Source organism: Sinocyclocheilus grahami, unplaced genomic scaffold (genome assembly GCF_001515645.1).
Source record: "Sinocyclocheilus grahami isolate Dianchi unplaced genomic scaffold, SAMN03320097.WGS_v1.1 scaffold115.1, whole genome shotgun sequence".
Taxonomy (NCBI): Eukaryota; Metazoa; Chordata; class Actinopteri; order Cypriniformes; family Cyprinidae; genus Sinocyclocheilus; species Sinocyclocheilus grahami.
This window is the reverse complement of record NW_015505294.1, coordinates 1870852-1885993: the sequence shown is the minus strand read 5'-3', so window position 1 is coordinate 1885993 and position 15142 is coordinate 1870852. Positions and strand designations below refer to the sequence as shown.

Below are 15142 nucleotides of genomic sequence, written 5' to 3'. Positions count from 1 at the left end.
ATCGTAGTTGTGCTGTCCTTTTTGCAGCAAGGGCTGGAGCGAAGGCTGTCTCCCTCCACCCTGAAAGTTTATGTCACTGCAATTGTTGCTAACCACGACCCCGTACAAAGGATGTCACTGGGGAAGCATGACCTGGTCGTCAGGTTCCTTAAATGGCGAGAAGGTTAAATCCTCCACGGCCGCCCTCTATACCCTCTTGGGACCTGACTCTAGTGCTCACGGCACTGTTCTTTATAGTGGAAAAAGGTTCTTAAGATTTTTTTTGAAAGAACCAAAAATGGTTCTTCTATGGCATTAATGTGATAATTCCCTTTTATTTAAGAGAATAAATAGTCCTTTGCGGAACTTTGAAAAGTTCTTCTGCAGCATCAGGCTGTGAAATTTTAAGTTTAGTTTGTAAGAGTGCTCAGTAGGTATTTTTAAACAGAATAATTTTCCAGAATGGCTAAAACCTTTTCAGAATTGGCTGTAGACGTGTTGCAGACCTGAGAAGGTCACTTTGTCTCCTACGCTTATTTAGTTCTCCCATTAATAAAAAGTAAAATCCACATATCAGCTTGACCGTAGCTGTTTTGTGTCGTCAGCATGGGCGGTTATCTCAAGGTCACATGCTTATTGTCAAATGAAAGGCTAAGGTTGGTCACCTCCCGTTTTAATGCTGTGGAAAACACAAGGTAATCAAACAAGCAATTAAGCATTATGGGAGGAAATAACTTCATGCTGTGCCCTTTGCAGGCTCCTTTCAGGTTTTACAGCTCTTCCCCAGCCCAGGCGTGCACCAAACAGGAAATCAACATTTAAGAGTGCCTGCCATTCATCACTCTGAGATGAGGAGAATGTTTTAAAGGTGGAACAGATCAGTAGAGAAGGTCAGCGTGGAGGTCAGATATGTGTATTTTGCAGAAGCCTACGATAAACATCCATGTTCGTTTGAATAAAAATCAAGGTCAAAAAGTAATTTCAAGTGTATTATAATCTGACTGGTATTTCAAAGGGTCATCGCTTTGACCAAACAGTCACTGATTACTCTTTAGCGAAAGGCTTTCATGATGCCGACTCTCTTGCTCCCGTTTCTACGGCGGTCCACTTTGTGTTTGTAAAATGAGATGGCGGATGAATTAAACCAGATGAGGTGATCGTAATTCAACACACTGCTGGAGCGCGAGGGTAAGGGCAGCGGCAGTCATGGGAATATCTGAACCATTTTTTTCACCTAATTGCGCGTCAGTTAGAAACAGTTGGCAAGGACATGTGGCTAGGGAGGCTTTAATGGAGATTAATGGAATGCCAGGAGGATAGAGCAGGACCCTGACCCGTCCTCCTATTTCTGTAGTCCTGCTTGTCTTGATCGACTGATCTGAATATCGAGAAAGCCTGCTTGTCATATAAAATATTTCTCATTATATACAGCTTTTTTGTCGTCATTTATCCGACAAAGTTTGAATTTCGAGAAGGTTCAGTCAAGGTTGAGAAGTTCCTTTGTGTCTTTCCAGCCTTTGAACTTCCATTAGATTTACATTTCAATTTGATACTGTTTGGTTTCAAAGCCTCCCTTTACATCCGTATTTACTCAGTTTAAAGGTATCAAACTTTCTTCTAAAGGAGTCTCGGCATAAAAAACCCATCCATCTGAGCTCACGCAGAGGAGAAAGTTTCCTTCCGTTTGATCACACCGCTGTCTTTGTCTGGCCGGCGTTCTTGATCCTAAAGAAATTCTGTTTTGGGGAGAGCCGTTTTTCACACCAGGCACCTCGCAGAGATGGGGGAATCAAAAAGTGCCTTAGTCAGCTCGGTGCTCAGGGCAGAGGCTGATGGGAAGGGGCTCTACAGCTCTAGGGTTCCTGTTACAGCAGATCACTTTCTCCCCAAGTCTCATTTCAATAGCGTTAGTATGCTGCAGCCCAACTGAGCGCTCCGAGCAGAAAGCACACTGTCAGCACAATCATCAGCTCTGCTCCGACTCAAACCCTCAAAGAGTGTCAAGATGTGGATGTGAAAATATAGTGAGGGAGATGAAGGGAGAGGAGAAATGATTGTGATGCAAGTTCCAAAAAGTGAAAAGGTCAGATAAGAGAGAAGGAAAGAATAAAAATAACTGAATCATTGTGCGACATGCATACAATTCCTGTTTACATTTTTATTAGTACATTTATTTAAATGCATTTTTGTATAATTTTTTTTTTTACATGTGTGTATTTATGCTCAAAATATATTTTTAATGTTTTTGAGCGAAGTTGCTAAGGCTGAATTTATGTGATCAAAAATGTAGTAATTTTGTGAAATAGTATTGCAGTAACTTTTCTATTTGAATGCATTTTAAAGTGTAATGTATTCCTTTTATGGCAAAGCTGAGTACATTTTTAGCAGCATTTACTAGAGTTTTAGTGTAACACAGTCCTTAAGAAATCATTTTAATATGCTGATTTGGTGCTCAAGAATCATTTATTCGCAATCTTGAAAAAGTTTGTGCTGCTTAATATTTTTGTGAAAACCTTTTCAGGATTCTTTCATGAATAAAAAGTTCAAAAGAACATTTTTTTAAATAAAATTATTTTGATATGTTATAAATGTATATTATTGTCACCTTTGATCAATTTAATGCATCCTTTGCTGAATAAAAGTATTAATTTCTTTACAAAAAAATTCAGCTGACCCCAAACTTTTAAACAGTAGTGTTTTTCTTTCTTCATAAAAAGGTTAATTTTTGAAATTTTTTTCTGTTTAGTGAGAATTAAAAGTTGGGTGCAGTCAAGGTCCATACGAATCGTACATTATATTCCAAGTTTTCTGAAGCAATGCGATAGCTTTATGTAAAATAAAACATAAAAATAAGTGAACAAATCATTCAGATGGTTCTGTGAACAATCAGTTCATTGGAAATATTAGACTCAAAATGATTAGGAGATGGATAAGATATCCTTACTTCTAATATGAAATCTCATGAACATGTCAGTGAGAGCTATGCTGGATGTCAAGATTTTGACAACTTAAATTTCTGTCTGTTCATCACACAAAGCTATCGAATGGCTTTAGATGACTGATTTGAATGGTCTGCTTTTATTATAGTTTTATAATGCATTTGGGCAAAAGAGTGGCCAGGATATTGTTTAAAAATTAAAATCATGGAAGAATGAAAGTCATACAGAATGACATGAAGGTGATTAAATGATGACAGAATTTGCATTTTTAGGTGAACTATTCTTTATAGAAGCCACAGTATATGGTCTGCAGGACAGAAAGCTGGAAGCCGTCATGAAGAAGAATGGCGCTCATGTGACAGCATATTAGACCGGGAAGGTAAATTGATATGTAAATTGAGTGTGCGACTCCGAGAATGAGGAAATATGAAGCTGAAATGTGCTAGACCTTCACGTAGAGCGGGAACAGTTTTTTTTCTCCCGTCAGCAATGTACAATAGCAGACCCCGGTGTACCGAACATCTCAAATCTGTCTGCTCTGTGTGGCAGAATGTTCTGGAGAAAGAGAGCGAGAGTGCATTAGGCAGCACAAAGTGATTTGTCCTCATGGTGTTCAGGCTGTACTGAAAGAGCAGAGGCCTTGCTCAACAAAAGCAAGCAACGCTCGCTCATTTATTGGAGGAACACTGGAAGATTGGAGTCGTTCATCAGGATGATGCTCGCTGCTTTGTTCTTCAAGGAGAGACATTTTGTCAATATAAGATGCACTTTTTCTCATTAGATTTCTGAGAGGCCTGTCAGCCATACAGACATACAGTGAGAACAGCTTCATAAGATTTGTGGTCCTCAATATCCGCATACACACTTTATGTAATGGAAATGTATGCTCGTTATTGACATGCGCACATTTTCATTTCAAAACAGAAACTGATTGTAGAAACAGTTGCATTGTACAATCTATAGCAAGAATCCTATTATTTTAACTTGACAAGTTTTCTCTTTGATATAGTATTATTTTGATGCCCAGATGAAGATATTATTATTTGATAATGAATAATAGCCATAATTGATCTTAGAGATCAAAATTCAAATGTGAAGAACTGGCTCCCTTTCAATTCATGAATTTGTATTGAATTTGTAAATTTAACACATCCATCTATCTATCTATCTATCTATCTATCTATCTATCTATCTATCTATCTATCTATCTATCTATCTATCTGTCTGTCTGTCTGTCTGTCTGTCTGTCTGTCTGTCTGTCTGTCTGTCTGTCTGTCTGTCTGTCTATACAGTATGTCTGTTTGTTCACTCATTTGTTATCTTGCTCGTCCTAACATTTGTTTTATCTATCTATCTTCTGTCCATCTACAACTTTCTGTTGTCTATTTTGTGTTTGTTCTGTCTATCTGTTGCTTGTTCTGTTGTCCATTTTGTCGTTCTTTTGTTCATTCTATTTATCGAGCTATCGTTTGTTCTGTCTATTGAGCTATTGTTCTATCATAATATAGTTGTCATTATATTTATCGTTTAATTAGTTGTCTGTCTATCTGTCTATCTATCTATCTGTCTATGCATAAAATTGTAACGCTTTTAACTATTTTCAAATCACAAGACTCAAACATGACTAACAATGCCATCCAACACACTAACAAACCTTCAGAAAGTGATACGTTAGAATGCTGCAAATGTAATTGTTGTGCTTTTAAGCATCTCTATAAAAGGATGATTACATTAGATTCAGCCCTAACAAAACATTAGAAAAACTAATGCAAAATCTTTGTCACAATAAGCACACACACAGCATTTTGGTGTGCGCTTGTGTCACTTTCCTGACAGCATAGCTGAGTGCTGTCATAAACAGCTGTTAAATTCGCTGATATTTTCCCATTTGTCAGATTGCATTCAAGAAAAACAATAAAGTTGAGATTTTAATGAATGACTTGTTTTCTAGTTTTGATGACCTTCAGCCGTTCATCTTGTTATATGTCACCTTTTTCTTCATTCTCCTTGACATCAATGACGAGATGAGTCAAGGTTTCCACACACATACACACACACGCACAGGGGGATCCATCCGTCCAGCCAATTAGTGGCGTTTACATGATGACGAGCTTGTGTTTGATTCAGCCAAATAAAATCAGCATCAAACTGAAGTGATGGAGCATGATGAACACTGGCAATCGGTTACACTATGTAGTGTACACACACATGTGTGCGAGTGAGGTGCGCTTGCCAAAGACAGAATCATTCTCACTTTTCTCTGCCACGCAATCACAGCTCCAGCCTGCCAACTCGCCATGGCTGGGCTCCTGTGACCCTGGCATGGGCAGCCCCTCTCCTCATCATTACTGCCAAATTAAAAGCCATAGCCTCCAGCTCATCTGTCTCCCTGCTGCCGACTCTTATCACGAGCTCGGCCGCTCCCAAGCAGTTACGGATGCCTTGGAACTCACCCCAAACCAATTATAATCAAAAGATGATTTTAAAATGTACTAGTCTTTGATTGTAATGAGAGAGTTCTACATTTTCTTCTCAGATTAGCTGTCATGAGTGATTCTTACTTTGAGACAAATTACCGAGGGGAGTTTAGGCACAGGAACAGGGGAGAGAAGAACCTGAAGAAGGGAAATGTAATTCCCTCATAGCTTCTCTCATTAAAGCGTAATGCTGTTTGCAAGGGAGCATGAAAGATTAGGCAGTTACATGTGGGAAGTTGCAGAGGCTGATTCGGTTCAAGAAGATCTTCACTCAAGCATCCTCATGACCTGCTCTAAGGTAAAGAAATGGGTTTCAAGGCACACTCAAAGGCAGGTCAGTTCATTCAGCATCCATCTTGGTAACATCTCAAAATCAATTCCAGTCATGCTAATATTGCTCATATATTGAATAGAGAAAGATGTTTGTTGTCTCTGACACATGACACCAGGGCTGAACATTTACGAATTTTGTTTTTGTTTTTGTTTTGTTTTGTTTTGTTTTGTTTTGTTTTGTTTTGTTTTGTTTTGGTTTGGTTTGGGTTAGGTAAAGAAATGGGTTTCAAGGCACACTCAAAGGCAGGTCAGTTCATTCAGCATCCATCTTGGTAACATCTCAAAATCAATTCCAGTCATGCTAATATTGCTCATATATTGAATAGAGAAAGATTTTTGTTGTCTCTGACACATGACACCAGGGCTGAACATTTACGAATTTTGTTTTTGTTTTTGTTTTTGTTTTGTTTTGTTTTGTTTTGTTTTGGTTTGGTTTGGTTTGGTTTGGGTTGGGTTGGGTTGGGTTGGGTTTGGTTTGGTTATTTTATGGGCACTACTTATTTATTTGTTAATTTGTTCGTTTAACTTTTTTATTTAATCAGATTTTTTAAAGTTTATTTATTATTTTAATTACTGAAACCTTGTTTTTATTAAATTTTTGTTTGTTTGTTCGTTCAACTTTATGTTGAATGTTACTTTATTATTGGCACCATTTATTTATTTACTTACGTACTACATAAGTTCTGTAAGTATATAAACCTCTTTAGTTCACGATGGAAATTGCTTGTCATATACGATGGGCTTGAGTTTAGTCTCATATTCAATCTCCCATCGCAGACGCAAAGTCAAACATGGATTGCATGAAAAGGTGAACTTGTACAACTGAAATGTGAAACAGCTATTATTTAATTAAATTAAATTAAATGCATTTAGGAGACATGCTTCAGGGGTCTTTTAATGCATAAACTGCAACTGCATTCAGTTGACAAATGACTGTGAGGGGGGCTGTTGTTTTGCAGTGATGTTTAAAATGTTGCTAAGCCTCTAGGAGCTTTTATACTGGGTGTGTTGCACTATATTGCTGCAGGCGAAGGCAGACGGTTTCAGAATCGTACCCACGGAGACCCAGAACACCAGTGGGTATTTTTAGACATTCCAACGTGCCCTCGGAGACTAACTCACAGATGTGCTAGTGCACTCAACACACACACACACACTCATACACATGCAAAGACTAACTTTTATCAGGGCATACACTTCCTCAAACTCTCATTTGAAGACTTTTATTCATGTTTTAGGTGGCATACTCATTCAAACGTGTTCAGACACAATTAATGCTATAAATATGGACGGAAAAACATTGATTGATGTCACAGCTGAGCCTAATATATGAAGGGAACTTCATCTCTTCAGCAGCTTGGAAATAATCATAATCTATTCCCCACTCTCATACAGTCCTGAACGGCAATTTTATGGCTGGTTTATAAAAATATAAATTTTTATAGGTGATGTTTTTATCTTTTTTTTATGTGTTGCAGACATTGTGGCTACATTAAAGCGAAGCAAGATCCAGATGAAGAAAAAATGCAGTTTCAGAATGGGAGAGGTACGATGGCCAAAATAGCACACACAAACACACACACAACACTCATACATAATGGATTGTCAAAACAAACGGTTGGTTTTAGAGGTAACATAAATGTAAAAGGTCTCTCTTCCAGTCTCGGCTGTGAGAGTGCGATATAAATCAAAAACCCTCATGCTCAACCTCACCATAGAGTTTATCTTTTCCAACTTTTTTAGGAGGCTGTTTGGGTTTATGGTGCAGTCGTGTCTTGGCATTCATTCGGACTGAAAATCCCTGTGTGAAAATCATATGTGGTATTTATTTATTTTTTTCTTACTGCAGTGAAACTTCCAGGAAGCAGGACGTATATTCACCCCCACACTTACGAGGACCCAAATCAAGCCATCCGAGATTTTGCCAAGGAAATTGATGCCTCCACTATACGTATAGAGAGAGTTATAGGTGCAGGTGAGAGTCTTATTCTTCAAATTGTGGAAATAAAATGAAAATAAAACAATATTGAATTTCAAATATACATTATGCAAATCGTGTCAGTGTAGCTCCTTAAATATTGAGGTGTGTTCACTTCATAAAACATTCAATGTTTTCAGTGTGTAAGCGTAGTTGTGTGCTAATGTATGTCAAAGAACTGAGGTTTCTATTTGAGCCCTAATTATAGAACGTCTGCCAACCGTAATCCTCACACACAAAGCTGTTGTTTGAAATACTGAGCTGTTAATACCGCATATCTCTGCGTCTGAACTTGGCTTTGAAATCTCATTTTCCTCAGCGTATGCTTTCTCTGTCCGTGAGTGACTGTTTCTCCATTTTTCAGACTTTTTTGTGTTTTATCCTGGTTCTTTATTTCTCTCTATCATTTCCAATTTCTCTTCATCTGGCTGCAATAGTGTGCAATAGAGTTCTTTAGGGCTTTAGGAGTTCTGAATTAAACAATGCCATGGAGAAATATTCTTAGATTCTTTGTGTGAGAACAGGACACGCATTTAACCCAAACATATTTGACTGAGATGTTATCCACCATATAACAGAGCTTTCCCAAAACAATATATATACAGTATATGCCAAGTTTTCTACAAAGCTGTTCTAGATTTATGTTTCTCGTGTCACTCTACGGTCCCTTTCTTCTCACGTAATAACATTTCAACAAATATCTTGTTTCTCAGAAGAAAAAAATCCTTAAATTGTGTACTTGTATAAATTACTTTCTTGCACCATTGGCAAAATGCTTTTTTTATATAATGAACCTCACTAAATTGTGTATTTATGATTTTAAAAAACAAGTCAAATGTGGTCAGAAAAATTAAAAATAAAATATATTCTCTGCTGTCTTAATGAGTTGTAATATCTTATGCAGAAAATATATCTATTTTAAATAATGTTTATATATTTGGTCACACTTTATTTCAATGCCCAATTCTCCCTATTAACAAACCATTAATTCTGACTTTTGCCTCAATAAATACCTAATTTGCTTCTTATTAACCGTTAGTTAGGTAGTTGTTAAATGTAGGTATTGTGTAGGATTAGGGATGTAGAATATGGCCATGCATAATATGTGCTTTATAAGTACTAATAAACAGTCAATATATTAATAATAGGCATGCTAATAAGCAACTAGTTAATAATGAGAATTGGTCCCTGTACTAAAGTGTTACCATATATTTTCACTGGAAAACAAGACAGTGAACACAGTCACAGTGTCCAGTCAAGTGAATTTTGTTTACGCGTATTTTCCTTCATAAATCCACCATAGTCTGATGCTGATGATAGTCATGTGCTTCTTTCCAGGTGAGTTTGGTGAGGTTTGCAGTGGCCGTCTGAAGCTCCCCAGCAAGAGAGAAATCTACGTGGCCATCAAAAGTCTGAAAGCTGGATACTCAGAGAAGCAGAGGCGGGACTTCCTGAGCGAGGCCAGCATCATGGGCCAATTTGACCACCCCAACATCATCAGACTGGAGGGAGTCGTTACCAGATGTAAGTGACTGACATGTACTGTCGTCTTCACCTTCACCCAATGGCTTTTAAATGGCGTAAGTAAAGTAAAGTAAGTAAACATACACTGCATTGTAAGCACTGAGGGAAAAATAAGCTGTTCTCAAAAGTGCTTTCAGAAATCATTTTGCGGGAATTCAATTGCACCGAGTTCTTGGCTCTGTACAATTTTTATACAGCGTGTTTGAATAGCACAAGTGTGACAATATATGATTATTGTGACTACACCAACAAACCTTTTCCGCCACAGCGGTCACAAAGTGTTTTCATGGCATTGTTATTAAGAGCCAGATGGAGGTGTGCTGTACTCACTGACGTGCTCAGCCTTGGGGAGGACAGAAACAGAGCTTGACTGTTCCACCTGAATGGCTCTGTTGAATTGGATTCGTCCACACAAGAGGGTTGGAAGACAAAGACTCGCTACAGCAGATGTATTGCAGAGCAAACCTTTAAACGTGACTAGACATATTAGCTCTAGAATTAACTTTTCATTTGAAAATGTTCAATTGGCTACTTGGGAACTTTTGATTAGGAAATGTTATGCAAAAGTAAACCTAAGTACAGTATTAAATGACTATTAATGGAAAAAATCATAAAAATCAATTTGTGATAAACAGTAATAAACAGCAGAAGACTGTGGAAAAACACTTTTGAATAAAGACTCAGATGAGTTGGTAAATCAAGTTTTAACTGGTTCTTTGAATAAACAGAATGAATCTAACTTCCCAGTGTTATCCTTCAGGGCTAATTTTAGTGATGTACACAAAGAAGCCTTTGTAAATGTAGTTTTTATTTTGTTTTTCTTTTTTACGCTTGTGGCCTCAGCGATCAACGAATCCAAAACAGAGCTCCAATCAACAGTGCTTTATCTGAATAATGTTCCAAACCCTCCCTCTCACTGTGATTGCTTCCATTGTTATGTAGATGGTGGGTCTGGTGCGACTAAAAGAAAGCTTTGGAAATAGCCCTTTTAATAGCTATCTCGTCATTTGTCAGAAAAGTTCTGATCTCTCTGTATCTCTCATTTCCTCCTTTATGTGCCAACAATCGCCTAATCTGGAACCATTCAATTTGGAGGAGGCTATCATCTCCTATCATCGTGCTCTTTCCACCGCGAAGGATTTTCCTCTTAACGAAGTGGCTGCTATTTCGAGAAAGCATTCATTAAAACCACCGCTCCTTTGTTTAGGGGACAATGAAAGTTTAAAGTCTTGTGGAGACTCTTGTGTTAAATTACGCTAACTCTTGTGGTAGATTTAGGGTTGCGATGCAGGGAACAGCGGGGACTTGGAAAGCAGCTCAGTGCTAAGTACATCATGTGTCATTTAGTTAAAACACCATTTGGAAAATCAATAAGATTGTAAAGTTGAAAAACAGCTCCTTTTGTTCTTATGTTCATAATCGTGCCCAAAGTGGGCCATCAGGACATCAACCTGGTCAATTTCTCTTTTATCCTATAAGTTAGTTCATTGTATGTCAATGCAGAGTATATGGAGATATGAGTTCTTCTGTTACCAAGCTGCCGAAATAAACCACTTTAATGCAGGGTGTAAAATCAATACTCTATTTGCAATAGGGGTTCTCGCTCTATGGATGAGCCAGCAGTGAGAATGGGCCTGATTTGAGCTTGTTAAGGGGTGTCACTGATGGGGTCCTGATGGGACGACTACAGGCCAAATGTAAAGCCTCTGGTGTGCCGCTTTACACACAAACATATGTTTACACACACACACACACTCAAGCTGGTGTGCCTCCCTCCCAATACGCAATTACACAATCCGCCTTGTATCTGATGTCACAAAGCATTTTTTATCATGTACATGCTCTCTAAATGTCAAATCACCTGTAACAAAGGTCTGTTTCCTTTAGTGATTATTCTACAATACCGGTTAGAAGTAAATCACAGGGGTGTTGCATTACACAGATGAGGCGTTATGTGATATTGATTACTTGAGTTTGTTGCAGGTATTCATTTTTTCCCCGATCGTGCCATACAAACACGTAGGTCAGAGGGACTCTGTTGGGAATAGATTAATCCAGCGATTTTCCCTGGTAAGTATGTATAGAGTTCAAGAGATTCTGTGCGAAATGCCTCTGACAGCAGCGTGCTGTGACAGCTTTATTTAAGTGGATATGGTTTTTAAGTCTCTGTCCTAGATATTACCAATACAAGCAGACCTGGATCCATGCTTCCATTTTCACCACAGACAATGACAGCTTAATTTTTATTTCTGTACTTTTATAGTCACATTTACATTTTACAATTATCAGACACACTTATGCTGAGCAAAAACAGTACAATGACATAAACGATTCATATTTTTACTGTGTGTGTGTGCTCACGATGGAGGTGTGTTTTTAGATGTTTCTTGAAAGTAGCAAAGGATCAGAGCTGGGAAAATCATTCTATCAAGCTTTGAGGAAATTGTTTTGTGTATGCATTTCTATTTATTTTTATATTATTATATTTATTTAAAAAATGTTGGGTGGGTAAGATTTTTTTTATGTTTTTGAAAGGTCAAAGAAGTCATCCACCAAGGTTGCATTTATTTGATCAAAAGTGCAGTAAAAGAAAACAGTGATATTATGAAATATTATTACAATTTATTCATTTTTATTTTCTATTTTAATAATTTAAAAATGTATCTCATTCCTGTAATGGCAAAACCATATTTTCAGCTGCAATTTTCCAGTCTTAAATATCACAGAATCAATCAGAAATCATTCTAATATTCTGATTTGGTTTTCAAGAATCATTTCTTCTTATTATCAATATTGAAAACAGTTGTGCCGCTTAATTATATTGTGGCAACTGTGATACATTTTTCAGGATTCTTTGATTAATAGAAAGTTCATAAAAAATATAGCATTTATTGGAAAGATTGTTTTTTCTTTTGTAAATATGTATTAGTCTTTACTGTACTTTTGAATTTAAATGAATTTAATGAATTCATTAATGCATCCAAACTGATTTCTGGAGTGAAATAAGGAAAACTTTTTATAAGCTCGTTTATAACCCATAGCAGCATCATATGATATATCACTGTAAGAAAAAAAATCCATAGAGAAGTTTACAGACATTTCCTGTAAATCTAAAACACAGGGAAAGCACTTACAAAAAATAAGGACAATTCCTTCATATTAAGAGAACATTGTGTCAGACAGTTGCACTGTCTTCTGAAGAATGATTTGTAAACCTGCCTGCCTGAACCATATTTAGTGTCACCCTCAGGGTTTCTTGATCTTCACAGTATGTAAATCTATAACCTATCCTTCTGTTAAAGCTCTGTACCTGAGGCCACACTTAATAAGCCACCAGTGACATTAACTGCTAGTTCACTCCCGCATACACAGAGCTCATCGTAGACTGCTGCTATTCCAGCCATGCAGGTTTCATAAAGGGTTAAACCTATTCTTCTCTTTGTAGAAACAAAGCAAAAAGAGAAACCAGGTCTTGAGGGTGAAATCACAGAGATATGCCTGCCCTCTGTTCATAAGACATGTGATGCTAATGCAGGAAGCCCTCAATGAGCTCCATTGTGTGCTTTGAGATAGCGAACACCGTCTGCAACGGATGAAGCTGCTTGTGTGTGCTTGTGGTTGTGCCGTAACCTTTTTATATCTCGTCAGGAAAAGCTGGCATGTCAGATGTCCAGATGATCACTTGATAACACATGAATTAGAGGAGAAATTAAAAAATCCCCTCAAGGTTGCCAGAGATTAATGTCAAGAGCGAACCTTTCAGAGTTGTTTTCCGAAGAGCTCATTATAAGGAGGGTTTTATTAGTTAACCGCCTGCTGTAATCGTGGCTAATGGTTGTTTTAACACTTAAACCCACGTATAAAATCAACACTAGATTACCTTTCAAAAAGATTTACCAGAGCAGTTTACCAGGCAAAGTTTAGTCAAGCGTTTAAGGTCTTTGCACACTGAGTCCGAAATTTTCATATGCGTTTTTTCGTTGGTTTTGTATTTGTCATCCTTTTCTATCAAAATACTTGCTACGGATGCGAAAACACAGAAAATTGAACCTGACCAGAATTTTTTTTTTTAATGAAGGACGAAAGTTTCGGAGGCAGTGTGTAAACATGATTAACACAACGCGAGGTCGTATTTATTTTTTAACGTGCAGAAATTTCGGACGAGATTTTTCAGACTCAGTATGCAAAGACCTTTAGTATGAAATTAATTTTCTTTGTAAATTTCAGCTTTTGAAATCAGCTTTGTAAATTTCAGCTTTTGAAACCAGTTCTGTTCTGGAGGACTCCCACATTAAAGCATATTGTATTTTATTTAATTTTTTCAAATAACATGTTGGATGAAAAAACTAATTTGAAAAAATTTAAATTAACTTTCAAACTTTCAACGAAAATCAGACATTCCATTAAATACTAATACATTTTGATTCATCCTGTAAAATACTAACTGAAATAAATATGTTTAAGCTGAAGTACTAAAAATACGTGATGCCGTTAAATCCTCACAGTGTTGAACTGCACGTCCAGCTCGTGTTTTCTCTCTCTGGGCTCGACTCTGAGGTCAGGGCCCCGGGAGGCTTCTCTGATCAGATCCACTGCCTCGGTCACCCGCTCTTTCAGGATCAATGCCAGTCTCCGCTTCAACTTACTTTCTGATAAAGCAGTCACACACACACACATAGTGACATCAGATGGCCACCCATTGCCGTTCCATTCCCTGAACACAGTACGCTGCAGCCCATTCCCTCTCTTTCTCTTTCAACGACTGACAGCTACATTAGTCTGCCTCTGAAAAATAAACGGAATTGCATTTTTTCCCCCTCTTTTTTCAGATGAGACATGGGAGTTTAGGTTTGGGGGTGTCGTGGAAGGCATTTATCTTGGTGAGATAGTGATTTAATTTTAGGTGATGTATAACCAGTCTGTTGCTGCGGTGATGCTCGGAGGGGGGTGATCAAACCTGTTTTTCACAAACTCATAGAGACATATATATTTATATACACACATAGACCTCGCGTCCCATGACTCGAGCATCTTTCAAAACCCAATGTTCTGTATTTTTTCCTAATATCTGCAGAAGGAGCTACCTTGTAAGTGTGGGCGTTCATGCAGAATGCCTTCTTGTGTTCAAAATAGCTTAATGGAATTGAACAGAAGACACTTACAGTTGCTAATATAAACAATGAATATGTTAGTCTGTATGTAAATACCGTATGCTTGTCCGACACACAAATACATGAATGGTTAGTTAAATTTTTCCCATTCTTTGTTTTTTCCCTTTGATATAAACCACACCAACCAGCTACAAGGTGAATCACAATATTAGAAACTTTGATTTAAAGCTAAACATCTTTGAAAATCAGACAAAAATACAAAGGTACAAGACCGTGTACTTAACGGCTTTAATGAAGAAAAGAACTACAATCCCATGAAGCATTGCAAATGGCATAATCCAATGAAAAATGATAGATTAATACAAAACTGTTGTTTTAAAGATGTTGATTGCATAGAAATAACATATTTTAGGATTATTGAAAAATATGCATATATGTACAAATGTAGAAGTAGTTTGAGAGTGTAGGGAGAATCATGCAGAATCATGGGTAATACTTTTGCACATTTGCAATACTGAAAGTTTTTGCTTCATGAAATATTCCTTTTTCGCATTTGTTTTAGTAATCAGAAATAACACTTAAGCGTGTATTCGAGTGAACGTGTTGCAAATGTGTCTCATATAGAGACAGGAAGTGAGTAAATGAATTCGGTAGATTTATAATAAGGGTGCGCTCGCTCCACCAAGCTGCCATAATGTCTCCTGCAATCCTCGCTAATTTATTACCGCCTTTGTCACCCAGCGGATCGGGCCACGAAGTTTTATTACACGCAGCACAGATACGTTTTCCTTTAAGTCAGGA

General features: G+C 37.4%; 1 protein-coding gene across 1 annotated transcript in view; it reads left to right on the top strand.

The window, feature by feature from the left end:
- LOC107589354 (ephrin type-A receptor 3-like) overlaps nucleotides 1-15142 on the top strand; it is a 62508-nt gene that overhangs the window by 23708 nt on the left and 23658 nt on the right. Inside the window, exons 6-8 of the mRNA XM_016277768.1 lie at nucleotides 7207-7274; nucleotides 7578-7703; nucleotides 9045-9230. Of these exons, the coding sequence (XP_016133254.1) occupies nucleotides 7207-7274; nucleotides 7578-7703; nucleotides 9045-9230 (380 nt within the window). The remainder of the gene's footprint in view (nucleotides 1-7206; nucleotides 7275-7577; nucleotides 7704-9044; nucleotides 9231-15142) is intronic.